The 22,505-nt window shown below is 52.4% G+C and overlaps 2 protein-coding genes across 12 annotated transcripts; one reads left to right on the forward strand and one right to left on the reverse strand.

Moving 5' to 3' along the window:
- Positions 1–140: 140 nt before the first annotated feature.
- Positions 141–7,858, forward strand: jade1 (jade family PHD finger 1). 7 transcript variants are annotated; one of them, XM_011490701.3, is made up of 11 exons: positions 141–332; positions 1,604–1,693; positions 2,186–2,250; positions 2,799–2,956; positions 3,089–3,273; positions 4,270–4,481; positions 4,599–4,766; positions 4,841–4,957; positions 5,208–5,771; positions 6,067–6,184; positions 6,280–7,858. In XM_011490701.3, the coding sequence occupies exons 2-11, from the start codon at positions 1,645–1,647 to the stop codon at positions 7,302–7,304; spliced, it is 2,661 nt and encodes an 886-aa protein (XP_011489003.1). In that variant the 5' UTR covers positions 141–332; positions 1,604–1,644; the 3' UTR covers positions 7,305–7,858. The 7 variants fall into 7 exon arrangements, with proteins under 7 accessions (XP_011489003.1, XP_004082744.1, XP_020569063.1 ...); XM_004082696.4 differs by having other exon boundaries at positions 1,630–1,693; XM_020713404.2 differs by lacking the exon at positions 141–332 and adding an exon at positions 346–517 and having other exon boundaries at positions 1,630–1,693.
- A 2,206-nt stretch (positions 7,859–10,064) lies between these two features.
- nsd2 (nuclear receptor binding SET domain protein 2) lies at positions 10,065–21,034 on the reverse strand. 5 transcript variants are annotated; one of them, XM_020700610.2, is made up of 22 exons: positions 20,823–21,034; positions 19,079–19,693; positions 18,732–18,891; positions 18,440–18,606; positions 18,090–18,311; positions 17,726–17,912; positions 16,614–16,723; positions 16,407–16,503; positions 16,214–16,323; positions 15,777–15,866; positions 15,302–15,428; positions 15,029–15,229; positions 14,639–14,818; positions 13,395–13,551; positions 13,123–13,325; positions 12,924–13,027; positions 12,578–12,847; positions 12,334–12,450; positions 11,977–12,118; positions 11,791–11,897; positions 11,398–11,596; positions 10,065–11,306 (listed from the first exon to the last, which is right to left on the reverse strand). In XM_020700610.2, the coding sequence occupies exons 2-22, from the start codon at positions 19,670–19,672 to the stop codon at positions 10,999–11,001; spliced, it is 3,852 nt and encodes a 1,283-aa protein (XP_020556269.2). In that variant the 5' UTR covers positions 19,673–19,693; positions 20,823–21,034; the 3' UTR covers positions 10,065–10,998. The 5 variants fall into 5 exon arrangements, with proteins under 5 accessions (XP_020556269.2, XP_011491920.3, XP_020556268.2 ...); XM_011493618.3 differs by lacking the exon at positions 20,823–21,034 and adding an exon at positions 20,678–20,809; XM_020700609.2 differs by lacking the exon at positions 20,823–21,034 and adding an exon at positions 20,519–20,649.
- Positions 21,035–22,505: the final 1,471 nt, after the last annotated feature.

A 22,505-nucleotide genomic window follows, 5' to 3' on the forward strand; every position in this document is an offset into this window, starting at 1 on the left:
TCAAATGTCCAATCTGTATTTTTAATTTTCTCAAAGCTGATCCTAATTTGACCGCAGAAGAGTCAAAGTCACGTTGCTGCGCGTGCGTGTTGCCCACAAAAGCTGTGGAAAATTACTTTCCGTTGGTCGTTGGTGTGTTTGGAGGGGGTTTGCCGCCCTCTGGCGGTGCGCAGGCGCAGCTGCGCCCCGTAGTCCCCTCCCCTTTCGCCGCTTGTGTTTATGTGTATGTGGAACGCGGGCGAAGCGGAACTCACTCGAAAAAAAGAAAAAGAAAAGAAAACAGCGCTTCTTATCAAACTCTGCCACCAACTTCCACCGGCCTGGCGCGCTTTGTATGTACCCCAGAATTTACTCGAACTCACTTACTACCTGCGCGGTGTAACTCGGTGCTCTTATCGGGGTATTTGGGCGACTTTTACCCGTGGCAGTGTTACGGTCGCAGCAACGATCCGCTAGGAGAACGCGACATCGTCATTTAAAATGGCGCCAAAGCTTAAGTTGAGGCAGGGGAGCGCAGGTAAAACATGCCTCCCTGCTGCTATGCCGCGCCGCCTCCGTCATTTCTAATAACTTGTGTCGCTCATGCATTCACGCTGGCCGTGGAGTAGGTCTTTGACCTTTAACCTTTGTCCTAAAGCTCGTGGTGAGTTGGTTTTAAACCAGGAGAGTGTGCGATGCTAGCATCGGTGGCTAATGCTAAACACAAATCGCTGTCACTGACGTTAGCCTGCTGCTAAAAAACAGGTCAAAGCAGTCTTGTTCTTTTAAGCAATGGCTTAGCTCTATTTCCTAAAAGGTTTTTTATGAATATACGCAGAGCCAATTTAACAAATTTATGCATTTATTGATAGTTTATAACCTTAAAACTAAAATGCGCGGTGAGTGGGTGGGCCCGCGGTTAAGGCATTAGCATGAAGCTAATTCGAGCTAGAAGCTGCTTTAAAGCCAGGACGTGTGCGTTAAATTACAACCATCCTCTATATATAGAATAACCCTGTGTGTTTTTAACGGTTTGCAGGGCTAACAACGCTACATGTTGCTACATTTATCACGTTCTGCTGCTGTTGTTGGCTCTCCAACGGAGCGTCACTCGAACTGTCCAGAACCTCGCGGTGCTAGCCGACCCCGAAACCTGCCGGGGCGGGTTCCTGGGGCTCGCGCGCGGCAGCCCGGTAACGGCTGGTTTCGTAACTCGGCGGGTCGCTGCTCTGTTTGTGTCGCATCTTGTGGAAAGTTGTTGTCATCGCCCGCACACGTCCCTGACGCTGCGTCATCACCTAGGAAACGGGAGCAGGCCTTTCCTGCATGCGTGTAGCCCGTTTGCCTCTGCGCGCACTGAAGCGGGACTGGTGTTGTTTGTAAGAAAGTCTGGAGCTGTTGGGATGTCAGCTTCTGGTGTCGCTGCATCAGCTGTTACCACCATGATTCTGCAGGTTTGGGGACTTTTGCAGAGGTTTTGTGTTGATGGAACCGACCTGGAACTCCAACCACCACATTATTCCTTGTTGTTTGTTTGTGTGGGTGTGGGTGTGTGTTGTTAGTCGGGAGTTTCTAACCATTTTAGTCTGACTGAAATGAGTTGTATTTCATTTGTTTGTAACAGTTTCTCTGTCTGGCTGTTTTCTGAAGTGTTGATAGACGAAGATGAAGAGGAGCCGGCACCTCAGCACCAGTGATGACTCAGACAATGGCAGTAAGTGCTGAGTCACCTTTAGACTTAATGTTTAGACGCCATCCAGATGCAGCGACTCTTCCTCTCACTCACAAGAATATCCAAAGTTGACATTTAAATCAAGTTTGAAAGGTTTCTTGGAGTTAGACGATAGTCTGTTGTCACTTTTTTGTCCTGAAAATGTTTCTTTTTTTTAAATGCAAAGTGAGTTTGTAATTCGTGGTCAGGTTTCACATAGAGGAAAACCGAGGTCAACCGGTTAAGACCTTCTGTTTGTCAGAAGTAAATGATGGTGTTTGGACTGTCTTATCTTTATGGACGCAGTCAAACAAACAGAAACAACTGGTAGGGACTGATAGCAGCCTCCTCTGCTTCCATTTTCTGGGATTTTGCAGCAGAAAACCAAACCTTTCAGAGGTTTAAGAAACTCTCCTTCCCACTTTCTGGTCTGATTGTTTTTGTGAGTTGTTTGTCTGAGCAGCAGGACTAAACTCTGCCATGTTTGTCCCTCAGGTAGCTCCACCTGCTGGTCTCATTCGTCGCAGCACCGGAGGGGCGGCGGGCAGAAACCCTCTGAGGTACGTCAGCATTTCTTGACGGCTGCGTTGTGTATTTGCAAGCCGTGGGCTGCCATTGTGTGATCTGTGAAGACTCTCCTTCATCCAGGATGGTTCCATGCCAAGAAAGAGGGTCATCTGGATGTGGTTTTTCACTCCAAAGCAGCTTTTTCTGCTTTGAATTTGTTAATAAGTAAAAACTGGAGCACATCAAGTGTCTTTGAGCAGACGGTGTAAGGAAAGGCTGACTATCTAAGTTCCAGAGCTTAGCATGTGTGGATGGAAACTTCTCTTATCTTCTGAACAGCGTGTGGACTTTGTTCCTGCAAGTCACACAATCTATCACTGCCTTCCTATTGGTGGCTTTTTGCTGCTGTTGCAATTTTTTAAATCCTGTTTTTTACATTTCTGGCCTTCAGTTAAACATTTATATGGAACAACTAATAGTTGTTAGGTCATTTTTTATGATATTTGTCCAATTTTTCCAAAGTTTACAGTGAGAACGGGTGTTGTGTTTTAGCTAGTGGGGGCAGACGGGCTGTAACTGAGCGCGTTCGCTTGTGCGGCAGGTTTTTAGGACGGACCTGATCACCGCCATGAAATTACACGACTCCCATCCGCTCAACCCAGAGGACTACTTTGTGCTCGCCGACCCGTGGAGGCAGGAGTGGGAGAAGGGAGTCCAGGTTCCTGTCAGTCCGCAGTCCATCCCACAGCCCGTCACCAGGTACCACGCACCCCGTTGTCTCCACGAGTCCCCGTGTTTTCAGAAAACCCGCGTCAACTTTTAAAAACCCCTTCGTGGATGACGCGGTCTGGGCCTGAGTCGTGGGTTGGAAACATGTGCCGTGTTCTGCAGAGTGTTGGTGGAAAAAGAGAAGGAGCTCATGTTCATCAGGCCAAAGAAGCTGATCCGCACGTCTGGCACGGAGGCGCTGGGATACGTGGACATCCGCACGCTGGCAGACGGGGTGTGCCGCTACGACCTGAACGAGGAGGACGTGGCCTGGCTGCAGATCGTCAACGAGGAGTTTGCAGAGATGGGTGAGTTTGGCATGCGTTGATTCCAACTTGTGAACAGGAGACTTTAAGACCCGCGGCATTGAAAATTGTGTTTTTAACATGTTCTTTTCTCATGATGGAGGACATTTATAAAGACATTTCAAGATTAAAACTCCATTTTTGAGTATTTCTGTATTCAAATGGTGATGGATCAGGAGCAGACGTTTGAAAAAGCTGAGGTTTGTTGACACAGCAGCTGCCATGGGCGGGGCCAAAGTCTCCCTGCTCCGCCCTAATTCCAAATCCTCCATTTGCACGCCAACAGATCCATGAACGTCTGTGTTTTCCTGGTCTGAGCTGGAATCTGGATCTAAACTGTACTGCCGGATAGCTCTGAAATTGCTCGCTGTTTTTGTGCTATGCTAACATTAGCTTGGGGTTGTGAGGTGCTGGAAGCTAACAGGAGAGAGTGTAAACAAAGGCATGATGGGATATCAACATAGGGCTACTTCCATGCCAACAGTCAGCCCACAACCCAGGCAGGAATTTCTAACGTCTGCAGAAAATCTGTCTGCTTTTTGCATTTTGCGATAAACGGCACAATCCTGATTAAAAAACCACTGGGACCAGTTTTACAATCAATAAAAATCTAGTTGGAGAGGGAGAACCAGAAAAACAGCTCAGCTGTGGATCACTGAAGCGACAGCAGCTTTACCCGTCTGTCCGTCACCAAAACACGTCAAAATGCGGTGAAGTTTCAGGGTCACGACCTTTGCTACCTTCATGAACGCTGCTTCTGGTCGGGAAAATTCAGCTCTTCAGTTCTGGAGCTCAAACATGTAAAGCAACCCAGGACTTGTGGTCTTTGCTGCAAGTGCTGTAGGTTTCGATGCTTACAGAGACCAGAGAGGTTCACTAAACATGCAAACGGACACAAATGACCCGGTTTCAGATGTTCAGCGCTGGGGTCCACAGCGACCCCTGGTCTCCAGTCAGATCTCCGGATCATTTGCTGACGCCGTTCTGCTGCCGTTCCAGGCCTGCCTCTGCTTGACGAGAACACCATGGAGCGGGCGATGGAGGAGTTTGAGCGCCGCTGCTACGATAACATGACGCACGCCATGGAGACGGAGGAGGGGCTGGGCATCGAGTACGACGAGGACGTGGTGTGCGACGTCTGCCAGTCGCCGGACGGCGAGGACAACAATGAGATGGTGTTCTGTGACAAGTGCAACATCTGCGTTCACCAGGTCAGCGGATGGAGGGCGGAGCCTCCACACTCTGAATATTTAGTCTTTCTCTTTCCTAACATTGTGAAAAACTCTGACCTTTGACCCACTAACATGAAACCCTCCCCTTCTCCTCAGGCCTGCTACGGCATCCAGAAGGTCCCCCAAGGCAGTTGGCTGTGCCGGATCTGTGCGCTCGGCATCCTCCCGAAATGCCAGCTGTGTCCCAAGAAGGGGGGGGCCATGAAGCCGACCCGGAGTGGAACCAAGTGGGTCCACGTCAGCTGTGCCTTGTGGATCCCAGAGGTGAGGGTCAGCCCCGCCCCCCCGTCATGGTGTGTTTACCTGCTGGTGCGTGACGCGTCCGTCCTGCCGTGCAGGTGAGCATCGGGAACCCAGAGAAGATGGAGCCCATCACCAACGTGTCCCACATTCCCAGCAACAGATGGGCTCTGATCTGCTGCCTGTGCAAAGAGAAGGCCGGGGCCTGCATCCAGGTACCGCCCCCGCCGCCACTGCCGCTCACCTCCACAGCCCAGTTCAGCAGGACGTAGCAGACGGGATCACCCGTTATCAGATAATTGCTGTAACGGATCATCCTGTTTTCATTTGGAAAAACTAGGAAATGTGGTATAGATGTGATGTTTGGTGATGATTAAAAACAGGGTTTGGTTTGTGAACCGTTTAAAAACCCACTTCAGCTCTGATTTCAGCCCGACATCTGACTGTCGGTGTGTTTCTTCGTAGTGCTCAGCCAAAAACTGCCGGACTGCCTTCCACGTGACGTGTGGCCTTCAGGCCAACCTGGAAATGAACACCATCCTCACTGAGGACGACGAGGTGAAGTTCAAGTCCTTCTGCCCCAAACACTCCGGACACCAAGGGGCGGAGCCGCGAGACCAGGAGTCGGAGGACGAGGAGGAGGAGGAGGAAGCCGCCGGCCATAAAAAAGGCAGGAAGGGTGGGGTGACACGGGGGGGAGACGCGTCTTCCTACCCTCTGCCGTCCTACGACCAGGAAGGCCTCAGCCAGCAGGAGAAAAGAGTCAGCCTCCGCAAGCTGAAGCTGCAGGAGATGGAGGAAGACTTCTACCGGTTTGTGGAGGTGGAGGAGGTGGCCGGCAGCCTGAAGCTCCCCCCAGAGGTTCTGGACTTCCTCTACCAGTACTGGAAGCTGAAACGCAAAGCCAACTTCAACCAGCCGCTCCTCACGCCCAAGAAGGATGAAGAGGAGAGCCTGGCGCGACGGGAGCAGGAGGTCCTGCTGCGCCGCCTCCAGCTCTTCACCCACCTGAGGCAGGACCTGGAGAGGGTAGGTTTCTGGGGGGCGAGGGGGAGAAGACGGTCAGGGGACGGGCCAGACAAAGCTCTGAAGTCGACTGAATAAAAACCCAGTGAGACACGGCGTGTTTGCAGCCTGTAGAGGGGGGGGTGATGGGAGGACTCTGCTCCCCCAGCATCTCCCTGTTCTGATGCTTCACTGCAGCTGCGGGCCGCCGGTGGAGCGGCTCAGTCTCTGTGACAAACGAACAGGAAGACGTCGTAAAGCTCCGGGTTCTGCTGTGTGAAGTCATGGTGATCTCTATAGAAGCTGCTGTTGCTTCCAGGTCCGGAACCTGACCTACATGGTGACCCGGAGGGAGAAGATCAAGCGCTCCCTGTGGAAAGTCCAGGAGCAGATCCTGCAGCAGCAGGTGGTCCTGCTGGACCAGGAGCTGCTGAACGGTGAGTCCTGCCTCCAGACGCGTCGCCCTCTAGTGGTCAACGTGTCGGTAACGGTCAAGACGGCCTCATGCTGATCCCCAACGGTTTCGTTTCAGGCAATCCTTCGCCCAAAGACCTGGAGAGGGTCTTCTCTCTGGGCTGGTTGTCCTCTCAGTCCAGCTTGTCCCCGAGTCTCCCTGAGCTGCAAACCAAGTCACCGAAGCAGAGGAGAAAGACGAGCAGCGACCGGAAGAACCAGTCCGACTCCTCTCACACCCAAAGGAGAGAAAATCAGGCCAAACCCGTGGAGATGAAGGACAGCAGCAGCTGTCAGCTGGGAGAAGTGGTTCCCGCTCAGGCAGGAGGCGGAGCTCCAGTCCAAAGCGCTGAAGTCAGCAGGGAGGGGTGGAGCTCCAAGCTCGGGAGGCCAGACGTCATCCAGGAAGCTGTAGTCCGGCTGCACAAGGTGGAAAGCAGGAAGGCTCTGAGGAGGGAGGCCCCGCCCCCTGAACAGGAGGAGCGGGGGAGGAAGAGGAGAAGCGAGGCCGCGGACGGCTTTGCTTGTCCGATGAAGAACAAGCTGGGGTCAAAACACCTGGAGAAAACCGTCTCCATCAGGCTGGTGGACATCAGGAACTCTGACTCAGACGAGTTCTTCATCGACGAGGGCGTGGCCAAAAGAGGCCCCGCCTTCTCAGATGTGACGCCAAACTCTAAGGTCAGCAGGGCCAGCGTGGTTTTAGACGCCGCCACTCTCCCGAAAGCCAACGTGTGGCTGAGAAGAACACCCATCGATGGCGCCCACGCCCCCCCGGGGGCCGCGGCCGGACACCTGAGGAGCTGGGGGAAGTTCCGGATCCCCAGGCGGGGCGAAAGGCCTCCGGCTGTGGCGTGGAAGGAGGCGGCGGAGCCACACAAGCCTCTACTGAGGCCGCTGACCAACACGCCAGAGCCCTCCTACCCCAGAACACGACTGCGCACGGGGGCGGAGCATGACGGGTACCCGCCCGACCCCAAAGGAGGTCATGCGGAGCTGGAGCCCTGCCTGAAGCGCTGCCACTCCCACGAGCTGAGGGGCGACGCCTCTCTGGGGCGCCGCTACGGCTCAGACATCATCCGCAGGGGCGTGCTGGCCTCATGATGAGGGGGGGGGGGTCCGCTACTCTTTGTACCGCTATTTTTCACTAGAGATGACAAAATGCTAGATTCAGACCAGAGCAGATATTTATTTTTTATCCGTAACATAAATGTCAAGCTGAGCTAGATTCTGTTTATGTCCGTTTTCCCAAAGAAAAGGAGTAGAAAGATGTCACGTTGCCATGGAAACGCTGGCTCATCACAGGGAAAAGCGGGTTGTTTTCCTGGGACCACAGGTTGCCATGATTAAGTGTTTGGGTCGTCCAGGTCTGGTCTCGGGCCAAACACAGGAAGTCCTTTTACGTCTCTTTTCGGGTGGTCAGAGTAGCGGCCAGTGTTTCCCCGGCAACAGCACTTACGTGTAAAGGAGCCGCGATGGTTTCCGCCATGTGCCTAACTTATTTGAAGCGTTTGCACTACGAGAGGACGGCACAGGCGAAGAGTTATTTTTTACACTGAAACAGGAACGGCGTTTTTCGAAACAGCGCCCGCCGCTGCACTGCTGTTATGCAAAAAAGGAGGTTGTCGTCCCGAAGACACAATAAAACTCTGAAGGTGTTTGTGCGTCTGTCTGATCTTCACACAGCCGAGTCTGCAGACCGTTTCCATCCAAAAAATCCACGGATTTCTCTTCATCTTCACATTCTTTCTTAACATTCTGTTCCTGATCCATCAGTGATCAGGACCAAAAGCTCCTGCTGCCTTGTGAGTGTCTGTAGGTCAGGGGTCACCGACCTGCTGCTCCTCCGACCTCCACAGTGAAGAAAAAAATGCTAACGATTTGAATAAACAAAGATTTGTGTACATATTTATAAACTAAGGCGGTCTTATATTAGTGCAATTCTTTTTTTTGACTCCTGCTGACACGAAACTAAGAGGCCTTGTGTGGCTCACCGCTCCTCCACAAAGCAGATAACTGAGCAAAATGATGGTAAAAGGTTTAATTGTTACTAGAAGCAGCTTTAAGGGTATCTCCTCATGTTCTGATGCACAATAGTGTCTTCTTTCTGTTTAGAGGCACAGCTATCTAAAAAATAAAGGCCTAAAGAACGAGTCAATCACACTTCTGTGTAATCAAACTGTCCAATCAGGAAGCAGCACTGACTGACGGCCAGTTTCACGTTTTAGTGGAAGTGGAACAGACCATAATAGGCGATCAGCAAAACTCTCCAGTACAGGAGTGGTTCTGGACATGGTGACCACGGTACCACGAGACGGCGTCGACGGCCCACACAGGTGGGGCAGCTCATCAGGACGGCACGTCAGTGCGTGCTGTGGCGAGAAGGTTTGCTGTCAAGGTAGTGTCCAGAGGATGGAGGCGCTGCCGGGAGAAAAGCCAGTACATCAGGAGATGTGGAGGAGGGCAACCAGCCGGCATCAGGACCACTACCACCTCCTTTCAGCGAGGAGAAACGGGAGGAGCACCGCCAGAGCCCGGCAAATTGACCTGCAGGCCCCAAACATGCACGTGTCTGCTTAACCCTTATGCTATTCTAGGCACTTAAACATTGGGAGTTGGGTCATCTAGACCCACTAGACAGTGCTCTGAACCTTTTTTCTTCAATGATTTGTGATCTTCACTGGTGTCCATGGATTACATGAATTCTTTCAACCTTTATCCACCTTTGTCATGGTAGGGAGAACACGTCAATGTAAGAGTGGGGTCATAGGATAGCACAAGGGTTAAAAGGTTAGAAACAGACTCCATGAGGGCGTATGAGGACCAGACGTCTACAGGTGGGAGGTGTCCTTACTGCCCGGCACCGTGAAGACATTTGGCCTTTGCTAGAGAACACCAAGACCGGCAAATTCTCCACTGGCGCCCTGGGGTCTTCACAGATGAAAGCAGGTTCACACTGAACATGTGTGACAGAGTCTGGAGACGGCGTGGAGGACGTTCTGCTGCCTCCAACATCGTCCAACATGACCAGTTTGGCAGTGTGTCAGTAACGGTTTGGGGCCACAGAGCTCTCTGTGTGCTCTCCAGAGGTAGCCCAAGTGCCAGTAGGCACCAAGATGAGATCCTGGGACTCCTGTGAGACCAGATGCTGGTGTGATTGGTCCTCGGTTCCTCCTAATGCAAGACAACGCTGGACCACATGTGGCTGGAGTGTGTCAGCAGTTTCTGCTAGCTAGACAAAGGTATTGATGTCACAGACTGGCCCGTCTGGTCCCCAGACCTGAATCCAGCTGAGCACATCTGGGACATCATGTCTCAGTCCATCCAGCAACACTAGACTGTCCAGGAGTTGGTAGATGCTTTACTCCATATGTGGGAGGAGATCCCCCAGAAGACCATCCGCTGCCACATCAGAAGCATACCAAGGCGTTGCTAGGAGGTCACAGGAGCATGTGGAGGCCACGCCCACAACTGCCTCATTGAATCCCAGCTGGATCAGCCTGTAGTGAGTTTCTCCAGTTTGATTTTGAGTGTGACTATGCATCCAGACCTCCATAGGCTAATAGATTTAATGTCCATGAATAATTCTGGTGTGTTTGTGTTGTCAGCACATGTATATGTGAAGAATAAAGCAGAATATGGCGTTCCTTTCTCATGACAGGACACTGAGGCGCTGCTGTCAAAGGTGGAAGCGGTTATCTTTCTAATTGAAGTCTCCCAAACGTTTGGAAAAGAACGGCTTCTTAGCAACACAAACTTTGCGGCTCTTTGGGTTTTGAGCCGTCAGAAACCGGACCAAACGGGTCTCTTGGCGTGACGGGTTGCGGTAGAGGAGCATCAGACAGGAGGCGGAGCCAGTGAGGCTGAAGGTTCCTGCACTTTATTGCTCGGCTCATCGGAGGTGAGATCCTGCAGACAGAGTTTCAGGACGACACCTGAACCATATTTACAATATCACTATTAGCACTTATACATTATGTACATATTAGTCTCTGGTCTGCTAATGACAGTAGTTACAAGTGGATCTACACACTACAGTGCTCACAGAAACAACGGGCTGCACTACATTCACTCAGCGTTGGGACGAGGACTCAGGTGAGACGTGCTGCAGGTGAGGACAGGTGGAGCAGCATCCACACGCCTGACGGATGTTTCACTTCCTGTTTTTAATGCTCTGCTGTTTCCTGAAGTCTGAACAGACTTTAACGACACTACTCATCCAACGGTGCAATTTTATTCAAAATAACCACAAAAAAAAAGCCTACACATAAGAAACAGAGGAGCTGGTCAGCAGCAGTCAGACGCCGAAGAAAGGTCACGGTGTGACATCATCATCATCAGCTCCAACCTAACCCTAACCTACGTGGCTAAACGCTTACATGATCTAAGGCTAGCAGACAGCACAGCGGCCCTCTAAAGCCGAGCCGTACTGTGTGCGTGTTGCCTTCTGCAACACGTATGAACTACACATAAAAAATGAGGAAAAACGATAATTTGGCAACCTCTCACTCCACCAGAAATTCTGGTTTTGGTATTTTATGTCCACAGATGACGTGATAAAACCATGAACCATGATCTGAGGACGTTTGGGGAAGGGGGGGGGGGGGGGGGGGGGTGTCAGCAGGAACCAGCTGGATGTTCTCTAAAAAAGTAAAAATCAGAGCTGTGAGCCTCCAGCGGCTGCAGGTCCAGGTGTGTGCGCCTCTGCAGCTCGGCTGGAGCACCTGAAGACGTGGAGAAACCGTTTCCCTGATGAGGCGGGGGTCCGGAGAACAGTGCCGGGTCCGGAAGCGACCTTTCAGGCTTCTGCTGCTTTCCGTTTGGAGCTCTTGGTTCTGCCGCCGGGCCTATCCGCCTTCCGGGAGCCTCTGGAGCGGCTGAGCGGAGCGGGCGCGGCAGCACCGCCCACTGAGCCCGGGTCGTGGGCGGGGCCGTTCGCGCCCTCCAGCTCGTCGTGCTCCAGACAGCACAGCTCGCCGCCGGGGGGGCGGGGCCACAGCCCCCCCTCCTGGTGGGCCTTGCAGAAGGAGTTGGGGCAGAGCTGGCAGAAGGCCTCGGAGTTCTTCCCGCAGACGTCGCAGTGGTGCCACGGGCAGTCCCAGCGGCCTGCGGGACACCGACACGGTCAGACTCCACCAACATCACACCACGACCACCGCAGGCCGACTGCAGCCTAACGGGACGGCGGCGAGCTCACCGAAGGGCCTCTTGGTGAGGTTGAGGCAGGACAGGTGGTAGGCCTTGGTGCAGGTCTTCTTGTCGCACAGCACCAGCTGGCCTCCGTCTCCGCAGCGGAAACACTCGTCCTCCGACTTCTTTTTGCCCTCGCTCCTCCTCTTCTTGTACTTCCTCTTCGGCCTCTTGCCTTTGGGTTCTGCCGCGTGCCCGTTTGAGTTCTGTAAGGGAGGCAGAAGGCCGCTGACTGGAGGAAACGCTAGTCTCCTTCAGGACCTCCCCTCTGTGTTTTCATAACTTTACAAACTGATCAGACAAACTTCAGACCCTCAAACTATCATTTGTAGTTTCATTCAGTGAATCTGCAGTGGTCCGCACTGGAAAAGGTCAAAGTTCGCCGCTCGTCTGCACTCACCTTGGGCCGATCCCCCAGAAAGCCGCTGCAGTTGGGAGCGCCGCAGCGACAGATGGTCTTCTCATTCCCGAGGCAGTCCAGGTTGTAGTTGAAGGTCAGCTCCGTCCCTGCGGCACAAAAAAACAGAGTTGGAACCGGCGCGCGGCGCCTGGGAGCAGACGTGACCTCTGCTGAAAGTCGGGCGACCTGCAGGAATGTGGCAGACGGCGAACAGGCCCACGCGCGTGTCTCCGTTCACCGTCCACTTCTGTGTCTCGCAGTTGGGCTGGCAGCTGTGGTTCATGAAGCGGGAGTAGTTCCCTTTTGGGCCGGCGTCAATGATGCGGTCCTGCAGGAGCCGAGGTCAGAGGTCAGCGCGCGGGCGGAGGTCTGGCTGCATTTGTGGTATTGACTACTGTAATGCTGCAGCGGCCTGCCATGCAACACTCCCAATGCAATACCGGTTACTGTAGCTCCCTGAAGAGGAGGCGCTGCAGGAGGGAGCAGCGCCGCCATACTCAGAGGAGCAACGCCCTGCCCCCGTGGCGGCGGCGGCGGCCTCACCTTGTCGATGGTGAGCATGTAGAAGTTGGTGATGTTGTTTTCATGAGCGTACTTGATCCGGGCTCGGCACTCCTCCTCGTCGATCAGCTCTCCAATGTACTCGTTGACGAACTTGCCCTGTGAGACAAAAGCCCCCCCACTTCCTGGTCAGCCCCCCCCCATTTCAAAACTGTGGGAGGCGGGGCCTTATACTTCTACCAACTCTGCAGCAGGCGGAGGCAGCCCTGAAGCCCCTCCCACTCACCTTCTTGATGTCCCTCAGGGCGACCAGGCCCCAGCCCTTGCCGGGCGTCTTGATGATCTTGGTCTCGGGGTAGAGACGTTTGGTGAAGTCCTGGTTGCAGCAGCGCTCGCCGCTGGGACACACTTGGGGGTGACACTCGTACTGCAGCATGCGGTTCAGACACTCGGACTCGAACCCGCACGGCCGCTCGTCCGTCGGCTTGCAGTTGCACTTGGGGATCTCGGAAACATCGGCGGTGTAGACCTGGACTCTGCCGTAGGGTCTGTTGACCTGAGGGGAGCAGACGGAGGAGACGTTAAAGAACAAGCTCCACTTCTCCTTGACCTCCCGCCGGCAGAATCCGGACCTTGATGAATTTGTAGGGCGGCGGTTTCCGGCTGCTCTCCTGAGCCTCCTTGGCCTCCCGTTTCATCTTCATCTCCTTGAATCGAGCTTCAGCCTCCAGCAGAGCTGAGGACAAAGATCCAGACACACCTGAACACCTGAGCTCTCGGTCTGCAGAGGTGCTCGGTCCCTTGGTCAGACCGCCGCCACGCCGTCGTTACCATTCTTGAAGACTCGGCCGATGCCCGTCCTCTGGTGCTTGCTGCCCCGATCGCCCTCCATGTAGGGGAACACTCTGCCCTGGTGGGTCCAGAAGTAATCTCTGGAGCCGAAGAAGAAGACCGGGAACTCTCCGATTTCATGCCGAAGGTGCTGGATGTTGGTGGGGATGTTTCTAGGGTGTTGGATCTCTGCCGGCCACCACCTGAGAGAAGACCAGGGGTCAAGGCGGGAACGCTGCAGAGGCATTGGGATCAGACGGTTTTATCCATACCTGTACGTTCCCAGCTTGACCCAGATGATGTCTCTGTACCGGGGCTTCTTCCCGGCCCTGCAGTCGTTGCAGTACCAGCTGCCGTCGGGCATGGCGATGTTCAGGCAGTCCGGGTGAAAAGCCGCAGGACAAGACTCGCAGCAGAGCAGCTGACCTCCTGCACAGCAGAAAAATCCACTGAAACCAAGACCACAGCGGTCCACAGACCTCCACATGGAGACCAGGTTTCAAAGTCAGACTCTCTCCTGGTCCAACAGATGTCAGGGTTTTAGGTCAGCTCAGTCTTCACTTTTAATTTAGGATCCGTCCATCATTCACCAGCAACAAATCAGATTAACGCAGAACTACATCTGTGTTTTTGGCCAAAACAAACTAAATCTGTATTTTAAAGATAAAGAAATGTGAATCAGGCTGGAGCTCAGACCAGCAGAACGTTTCCACACAGATGAAAAGGTGTGCGTTTCCTCTGGGGAGCCTTTGGCAGCTTCACGTTCACCTCAGCCAGAGGTACCGACCAACGAGGAAGGAATATTCCAGCCTGAAAACTCCAGACACACCCATATTCCCCACCCAGAGGACCGGCGTCACCATAACCCTGCTAGCAGTTACGGATGCAGCTCGTGATGACATCACAGCAGAGTCCTGATGACATCACAGCAAAGTCCTGATGACATCACAGCAAAGTCCTGCAGCTAGTGATGACATCACAGCAGAGTCCTGCAGCTAGTGATGACATCACAGCAGAGTCCTGCAGCTTGTGATGACATCACAGCAGAGTCCTGATGACATCACAGCACTGCAGTAGAGCTAATATTTGAAGTGACGTAGATGAAAATGTGTGGGCGGACAGAAGGGAGGTTCTAGTTCTCTATGATTGATTTGCAGCACAGAATGTTTACTTTCACTGCATTGATGTTTACTGAGCCAAAGGGAGTTTATATTGGCTGTAAATGTATTTGCACATATACTTTATAGAGTAGAGTGCTTGTTCAGTGTCTGGAAGTGTTGTTTTCATGCCGTGCATGTGTAGAACACAGTTCCTCACTTCCCATCTGAATCAATGAAAAGACGGTCAAACCTTTGACTCCATTGTTCAAAGAGTCAGAACCCGTCATTTCATTGACATAAAAACCCGAAGGGATTGCTTCGGAAGCGTGAACCGCCCGTTTGGACCCACGTTTGGGGAAACGCCTGAGCAGTGGTGCAGACAGCAAAGGTGTAGTTTACAGCAGTTTCCTGCAGACCTTTGGAGCAGACGAAGCACCAGCTGACGTTGACGTGGCTGTGGTGGCTGTAGCCCTTCTTGGCGTTGAAGTGGTTGGTGCAGACAATGGCCGTGTTCGTGATCATCTCGCTGCCTGCAGCCACGCACAGGTCGCCGACGTGGTACGCCACCGGACAGCGAAGGCAGCGCATCAACCGACCTAAGCAAGAGGGAGACACCGGGACAGAGGAGCTCAAAGCCGGATCATGAACCAGTCAGGTCCCAGAATTCTCTCTGCAAACACTGATTTCATTGGTTTAGTAGACTTTGTGACCGTTTCGAATGGATTTGTCCGGATATGGAGAAGCTGAAAGGCCTCTGGGTGGATGACGGTGTCAGAAGGAACCCAAAACCTGCATCACAGGCTCACCTTTGGTAGACTTGTGTTTGGTGCGAGAGCCGTAGTGGCAGGAGAGGCAGGCGTGGAGGGGGCAGCGGAGCCCCTTGTTGTCAAACACCGTGAGCGGGTTGAGGCGGATGCAGGCCTCGTGGTAGAACTTGCCGCAGTGCACGACGTGGCAGCGGCGCACCTCGCCCTCCGACTGCTTGCAGGCGAAGCAGGAGTGGATTCCTGCGGACAAGCGGACACGGTGATGAGCGTGAGGCCTCCGCCCGTCACTCCTGCAGCGTCGCATCAACGCACCGGCTCGGCACTGCTGGCAGAGCAGCTTGTCTTCGGGCTTGAAGGACGGGCCCAGGCAGTGGAGGTGGAACATGCCGCAGCACTGGCCTTCACATGGAACCAGGTCCTCACCTGCCTGCTCACACACCTGCAGGACGGCACACGTTCACAGAAATGCTCAGAGAAAGGCTGCGCTGGATGCTGGACTCTTCATCTCCTGAACCAACATGAAGCTGTTTTGCTAAATTCTTCTGGTTTCTGAGGCTCTCTGAACATCACATCACTCAAACGTCCCGAAGTGTCCGAATGCAGCATTACATGAAAACGGCTCTGTCAGACCCAACGGTCAGCCCTGATCTGGTTTGAGAGGACTTTAGGAGTTGGGGGAGGGATCTCCAGCAGAGTGAGGCTCCTGGGTCCAGCTGGAAAACGATCTCTGTGCTTCTGCCTTCATCTGCCTCTACAACCAACCAGCGGGAAAGCAGAGGAGACCTACCTGACAGACAAACTCCTTCCTCTTCTCCCCCTTCTTGGTCCCGTCCAAGCTGTCGCTCGGAGAATCGGGCCGTTCCTCGCTCCCGGAGCCCTGCGGCATCAGCGAGACAGAGCGTCAGCTTCCCTCAACAGAATGGCGTGGAAACCGCCCAACATCTGTGGGTTTCACTGGACACAAGCTGAGCTCAGGCTGGTGCTGATCCAGCAGTGCTCCATGATGGAGATCCAAATGCTTTAGCCACAACATCCACCCACTGGTTGGGATTTAAACACCACGGATTTAAAAAAATTCACATTTTAAATAAAATAGGGATTTTGTGTTAAGGGAATTAGCGAGGAGCCCTGTTCTTCCAGGCGACCTCACTCAGTGACTGAGCTCTAGACTTAACAAAACGGAAAAACCCAGACTGAGGACGCAGCTCTGCTTTGTGTAGTCACCTCAGCATCAGGACAGGGAGAGGACCGCCTCTTCTTTGCTTTGGACGTCTTCATCTCTCCGTCCTGTTTCCTTTTTCTCCGTCTCTTGGGCTTCTCTGTACTCTGGTCCTCTGTGTGCAGGAACCACATTGACTTAACCAAACAGCTGAGAGAGAGAGAGAGCAAAACAAGCACAGCAGCTCTGTTGACCGACCTTGAAGGCGAGGTTGTGACTTGTCTGCACGTTTGCGGGCTTCACCTCCATCCCTCGTCTTCCTCCTCCGTTTGTTTGGACCCTCTGAGGTGGAGGCCTAAGAGAGAAGAGCAGCAGGAAGGTTTTCCACAGGGCTTCTGCCGCATCGTAGGCGTTTTAGTGGAAACCTGAAACGTTTTGACGGCTCTGCGTCGGGCGGCCCTTCACCTGCTTCTCTGGATCTTTCAGAGCGCTGCGTCTTCTTCTAGGCGGTTGATCTCTGTCAGCTGCAGCGCCCGCTTGAGGCCTTTTGGATCTCTTCCTTCGCTCTCTTCTCACTGAAAGAACAAGCTGGAGTAAATTCAGACCTGAAGAGCTCCAAACCCTACAGAACTCCTCCTAACGCTGCCACCATATGTTAGCGGTTTACGCAAACCAGGCAGGACCAGATGTTGCAGTTGATGAAAAAAAAAACTCGCTAGAGGCTGGACGAGGATCCAAAGTCTGCCTTTACGCCCCAAATAATCCGCTTTTCTGTCAGCAGGTATAAGGACGCCACAAAACCTTTACTTTGCCCCGCCCACAACCCTACCCAGGATTCATTTTTCTTTCAGAATCTAATGGGAGGAGGGGGGGGGGGGGGTCCTATTCTGTGGTTTGAACCATTGACTGTAAATGAGAACTGGACTGAGCGAGTGTGACGTCCGGTCGCCACTTTGGACGCCATCATGTCGGAGCCAGGCAGTGTCGGTAAGAGTTGGCGTTTCTATAGCAACCACTCATCAATCAGGAGGGAGCTTGTTGGGAGACCACACCCCTACCGGCTCGACAGAATCTGTCAAACATTTTGAATGTTGGAGGTGGGGGCCAACGAGCCGACCTACCTCTATACAGGCATCTGATTGGCCAGTTTAAAACTTGAATAATTTTTATCAGAATGTTTAAAAAATGGTATCAAGACCCAGAACGGTTCTTCTGACCAATAGAATGACTGAGGAACGGCCGTTTGTTTCTCTATGGAGCCACTTTCTGTTTGGAACGCCATGGGGGCGGGGCCAATGAGCTAAACACATCTGAGGACTGAACTGTGAGATGCTGCTGGAATGAACTCAGAAAGGAAAGGTTTCCCCTCAGCTTCTACCAAAACCACCCAGACAGCTGTTCTTGATCGTCTCCTCCTGGAATTCAGACCAACGGTGACGGAGAAAAAGAAAACATTTCCAAAAATCCAACCGTCTCCCAGGAACCCCACGGGTCAGAGCTGATGGACCCATCTCTGGTTCTGTCGGCCGCACAGGTTCAATCGCTCAGATGGACGGGAACCAAAACCCCAAACCAACCTGTTCCCAAACGATCCTCAGTTGAAGAAGGCAACTTTGGTTTTCTTTTCGTCTTGACCGGGTCGCGGGTTCTGCTGGCCGCACATTTGCTCTTCCTCTTGTCTGCCTTGGTCTGAGCCTGTCTGGGTCTCCTCCTCTTCTTCTGAGCCACTGGTTCCGCCAGAGAATCTGATGAAGACGAGGAATTCTGCAAAACAGACCGATTTCAAAACTTTCCTTGTGGTATAGCAAAACACTGAAGAATGGCAGCACATCTCTGACCAGCCTGCATCCACTGACTGTACCAGAACCCAAACTTCAAAAATGCAACGACCCGATCACACAGCAGTTCCATCCTGCGTGGAGCATGCTCAGAAACTCTCACCGGGTCTGAAAGCAGCCTGGCTTGGCCGTCCAGGACCCCGTCGTCACAATCCTCTGGCTTCAGCTTTTCCAGAATGTGGGGGTTCAGCTGAGGGCCCTCCTCGTTGTACAGAAACCCAAAGTTTTCCAGGCGTTCGTCTGGCGGCATACAGAGAGCCTCCTTGGCCTGAATGACGCCCATGTTCCACTGGGCCTGGAGTTTTTGGGGCACGGAGGCAGACGTCTGCGGGACAACCGAGGGAATAAAGAAGATATCGATAATTCAATAAGAACCATGGAACTTTGTTTCAGAGCCCAAACAAAGCCTGCTGTATTTGACTTAGAAAAGGACACCGGAGCCAGAAGGTTGACCTTTCTATGGGTGACACACGAGCCCGGCAGCCTGATGCCCTGGCAGAGCTCGGGGTACTGCTCCTCGCCGCTGAAGGACACCATGTTCCTCTCAAAGACGTAGCCTCTTTCTGCAGCATCTCCAAAGTACTGAACGTGGTAAAGGATGTCCAGCTCGCAGGTCACCGCTGAGAAAACAAATCAATTAAAAGACGTTTGAAAATACAACTAGAACAAAAAGACAAACAAAGAAAAGGAACAGAGTTAAGCTTCTATCAACCGCAGGTCTGGGGGGGGGGTGGCGGGCTCTCACCCTTCTGTTTCTCTTTAAAGTGACTGTTGAATTCTGGGTCGTTGGTCACCATGCAAGGCCACCAGGGGTAACCCGACACCTTGGTCCAAACCACATCTCCAGGACAGAACCGCGTCCGCGAAGGACACTCCCCTCCAGGAAGCGCTGACATCAGAGCCGGCTGGGGGAGAGACAGAAAAACGCCGTCAGAACAGAGCCAGAAAGAGTCCATTCATGACTTCACATCATGAGGAATTTCAACAGGGAAAAGGTTCTTTTGGCTTCAGTCATGAACTTTTTCTTTCAGAAAGAGAAGCCTGACATGTAAATGCGATGACTTTCTCATATTGGTAGGAAGTGAAGTGAACCTGAGCTACTGCGGGTTCTTCTCCAGTGTTTTCGTGATCCACAGGAAGGACAAAGGTGCTGTTTACTTGAGCCTTCGGTTTGTTGGCCGTTCCTCTCCTTTTCTTCACCTCATGCCTCCCATCAGGACCAGACAAAGTGTCCTCGGTGACCAAGCCGACCCCGTTGGCGCAGTACGGCTCCAGCGACGGCTGCTGGACCACCTGCGGTACTGAGACGGTGAGCTCGGGTTCGGCGTGGGCCGTGCCGTTGAGCTGGTGGGGGCCGGTGGCGGTGGGAGCTTCGGCCCCCTTGAACATGGGTGGTTCTGGGGCGCAGAGCTGGGGCAGCACCGCGTCCTGGTCCCCGTTGAGCACCAGGGCCGTCAGGTCTTTGAGCTTCTCGTGGGTGTGGTGGTTGTGGCCAGCCATCTTCTGGAGGACGCCGTCCTGAAGAGTGGCGGCCAGCTGCGCCGCCGCCTTGTCCATCAGCAGAGCAGGGTCGCTGGTCACGTCCCCCAGGGCTTTCCGCACGCTCAGGGACTCGGGGGGCTGCTTCATGCTGACGGGGTTGGCTGGTTCAGGCATCGAGGGCAGGGAGCTGCCTTTGCCGTCCATCCCTTCTGACCTCCGCAGGAGCTGAAAGAAAGACGAGCATCATTATTGTCAGCACAGAACTTTTCCAGCAGCATGTAAACAAACAGACTTCTACCGGGAGAGAGAGCGGGATCTATTCCACCGGTTAACGTAAGCAAAGCCCGGGGACCACCGGAACCGCGCGTCTCCACGGGGATCAACGAACAACTCTCATCCCGACATGGACCGTTCCCAGCGGGGCAGCGTCGCCCCGAACGAGGACGGGTTAGCCGCTAGCATGGTCGGCGTGTAGCTCGGCGGTGCGGACAGCCGCGAGAACCGCGGCATGCCCCGAATGCTGAGCGAGTGGGTTGGCCGCGGCGCAGCCGCACTGCACGCCAGGAAAGCCGCGGAAATGCCCCGTAAAAAAAAAGATGCAGCCGTAACCGGAAAAACGGGATGCATCTATTTTCAGTTACGAGCGGAATGCAGAACGGTGCTGCCGAATGTGCCAAAAGAAAAGAAAAAAAAATGAGGTCGTCTAATTAATGCAGCGTTGAAATAACAACGGAAGCACCAGCAATTAGTCCAGATCACGTCATGCAAAAAACGAGTCCAGCAACAACAGAAGGGGACGGAAACTCATGGATAGCAGCCGCATCTCTGTCATCAATACAGTCAGCCATGATAGCTTCTCCAGCAAATAGACAAAGCCGCCACTCAAATATTCCATGCAGTCGCACAGCCGGAAAACCCTCAGCAGATACGTACGCGGACGTTTTCTTAGGCGCAGCTTGTTTGTTGAACTAAGTTGGGTAAAGTCTTCAGATAAATCGGTATAAACACAGAAGACGTGGGCACCATGACAGCTTGTCCCGAAAAACTAACCGTGCTAGCCGAAGCTAACCAGCCTCTATTGAACAGCGTTAGCAGTTAGCCGGCTCGCCCGCTAAAATGGATGGTCGGCCCGAAGCAGCGCTCGCGCTAAACCTCCGAGCCGCCGCCGCCTCTGGACTGACAACATCCCCGCGGAGCTCCGCTGCTCACCCGCCGCTTGAATCGGGTCTTCGGTCGTTACAGCAGGAACGGCGTCTCCAGATTCATCCCGGAAAGCCGCGGACTTCATTCAAGTCGAATCAAAAGCTTGCGGGAAACTCAAACTCTGCGTCGGACCAGCGCGAAAAATACTCACTTCCGATTGGTCGGAGGCAGAGCGAGGATCCAACCGGTCCTTTCAAAAAAAACCAACCGTAGGAAGTAGCTGACCCCCGAGCCTGCAGACGGGGCTCCAGCCGCTTTTTACTCCACGTTTCAACTCGCAGTCTTTCACAAATGACACTGAAAGGATTTGAAGTCATGTGCTGTTTAGAAAAGATGCGTGAGCATCACACGGAGGAGACGAGCATTCAACATGACCGAAGTTATAATAAACTGTTGCAAAAGAACAAAATATAAAACCTATTTGTAATTCAAACCCTTTTTAAATTCATCAGGACAGCAAACGAGGTTCTATACTTATGAAAAATGGATTTAACGGTACAGAAAGATACCAAGTGCGATACAACTAGACTCTTGCAACAGTGAACACAACAACAGTATTTTGCGTGTTTTCTGCTCCAAACCAAGAGTTTGCAAACATCTTGGTCTGAAATCTTAAAAAGACTTTTAAGTCTGCGCTGGTCAGGCTGCTTTTTTAATAACAAAACGTGCAGTACCTTTAGCGTACGCTAGGGGGCGATTAAAGGAAGCACTGAACCCAAAGCCGGAACAGCTCATCTCACAATGTTCTGGTTGGTTTGCCTTTCAAAAACAAAATAAGAAATATTTTCCTCCAGATAGAATTATGGAGGAAATATATGAATTATGCCTCATATCATCTCTCTCTCTCTCTCAGATAGAGAGAGAGAGAGAGAGATGATTGATTTTGCTAAAATGTTTTTGCTTTTTGGTCCTTTGATGGGATGCTGACCACCCTTAAGCTAATAAATTCTCTCCAGTAACCATCACCAAGTGTCTTCTGGAAAGTAAGTGGATGAATGAATAGAGCCTTTCTTGATTTGGATGTATTTTCTTTAACACATTGTGTGAACTCTTTTATTATTATTATTAATAATAATTATTAACATCAATTAAGAGGGAGCCGGTTTAGCTCGTGCTGGTTTGCAGCACCTTCCGTCCGTGAAACCAGGGTTCGACTCCAGGCTGCTCCCTGTTCCCTTTTCTACATCTGTGCCGGTCCCGAGAAGGTTGCATCAGGAAGGGCATCCGGCGTAAAACATTGCCAAGTTTACCATGCGACTTGTTCGCTGTGGCAACCCCTGATGGGAAAAGCCAAAAGAGGAAGGATTAACATTAATTAAGAAAGTCCACAATGCTCACTGAAATGACTTGAAACATTCAAAAGTAACAATAAATTAAAATTTATTGAAAAATAAATAATCAAAATCAGCCATTACATTTGAGTTGGGGGAAATAGAGGAGTTTCAAAGGGAATGGAGAAGTTCTGGATGCTGTTTAAAATGGATTTAGTGCCGATCAGGAGAAGTTCAGTTTTATCATTGTATAGTTTTAGGAAATTAGCAGTAAACCAGGATTTTATTGCAAGAAGGCAGTCGGTGAGGGAAGTGGGTGGAAGAGAGGAATTTGGCTTAGTGGAGATGTAGAGCTGGGTGTTGTCTGCATAACAATGGAAGTGAATCTTGTATTTACGGAGGATTTGACCAAGAGGAAGAAGGTAAATGATAAATAACAGGGGTCCCAGGACAGAGCCCTGGGGCACACCTGTATTGACAGGAGCTGTGTGGGAAGTGAATGTTTTTAATTGAATAAATTGGGGGCGACCAGTGGAACCAGTTGAGGGGTATGTTTGTGACAC

This window comes from Oryzias latipes, chromosome 22, assembly GCF_002234675.1.
Source record: "Oryzias latipes chromosome 22, ASM223467v1".
NCBI lineage: Eukaryota > Metazoa > Chordata > Actinopteri > Beloniformes > Adrianichthyidae > Oryzias > Oryzias latipes.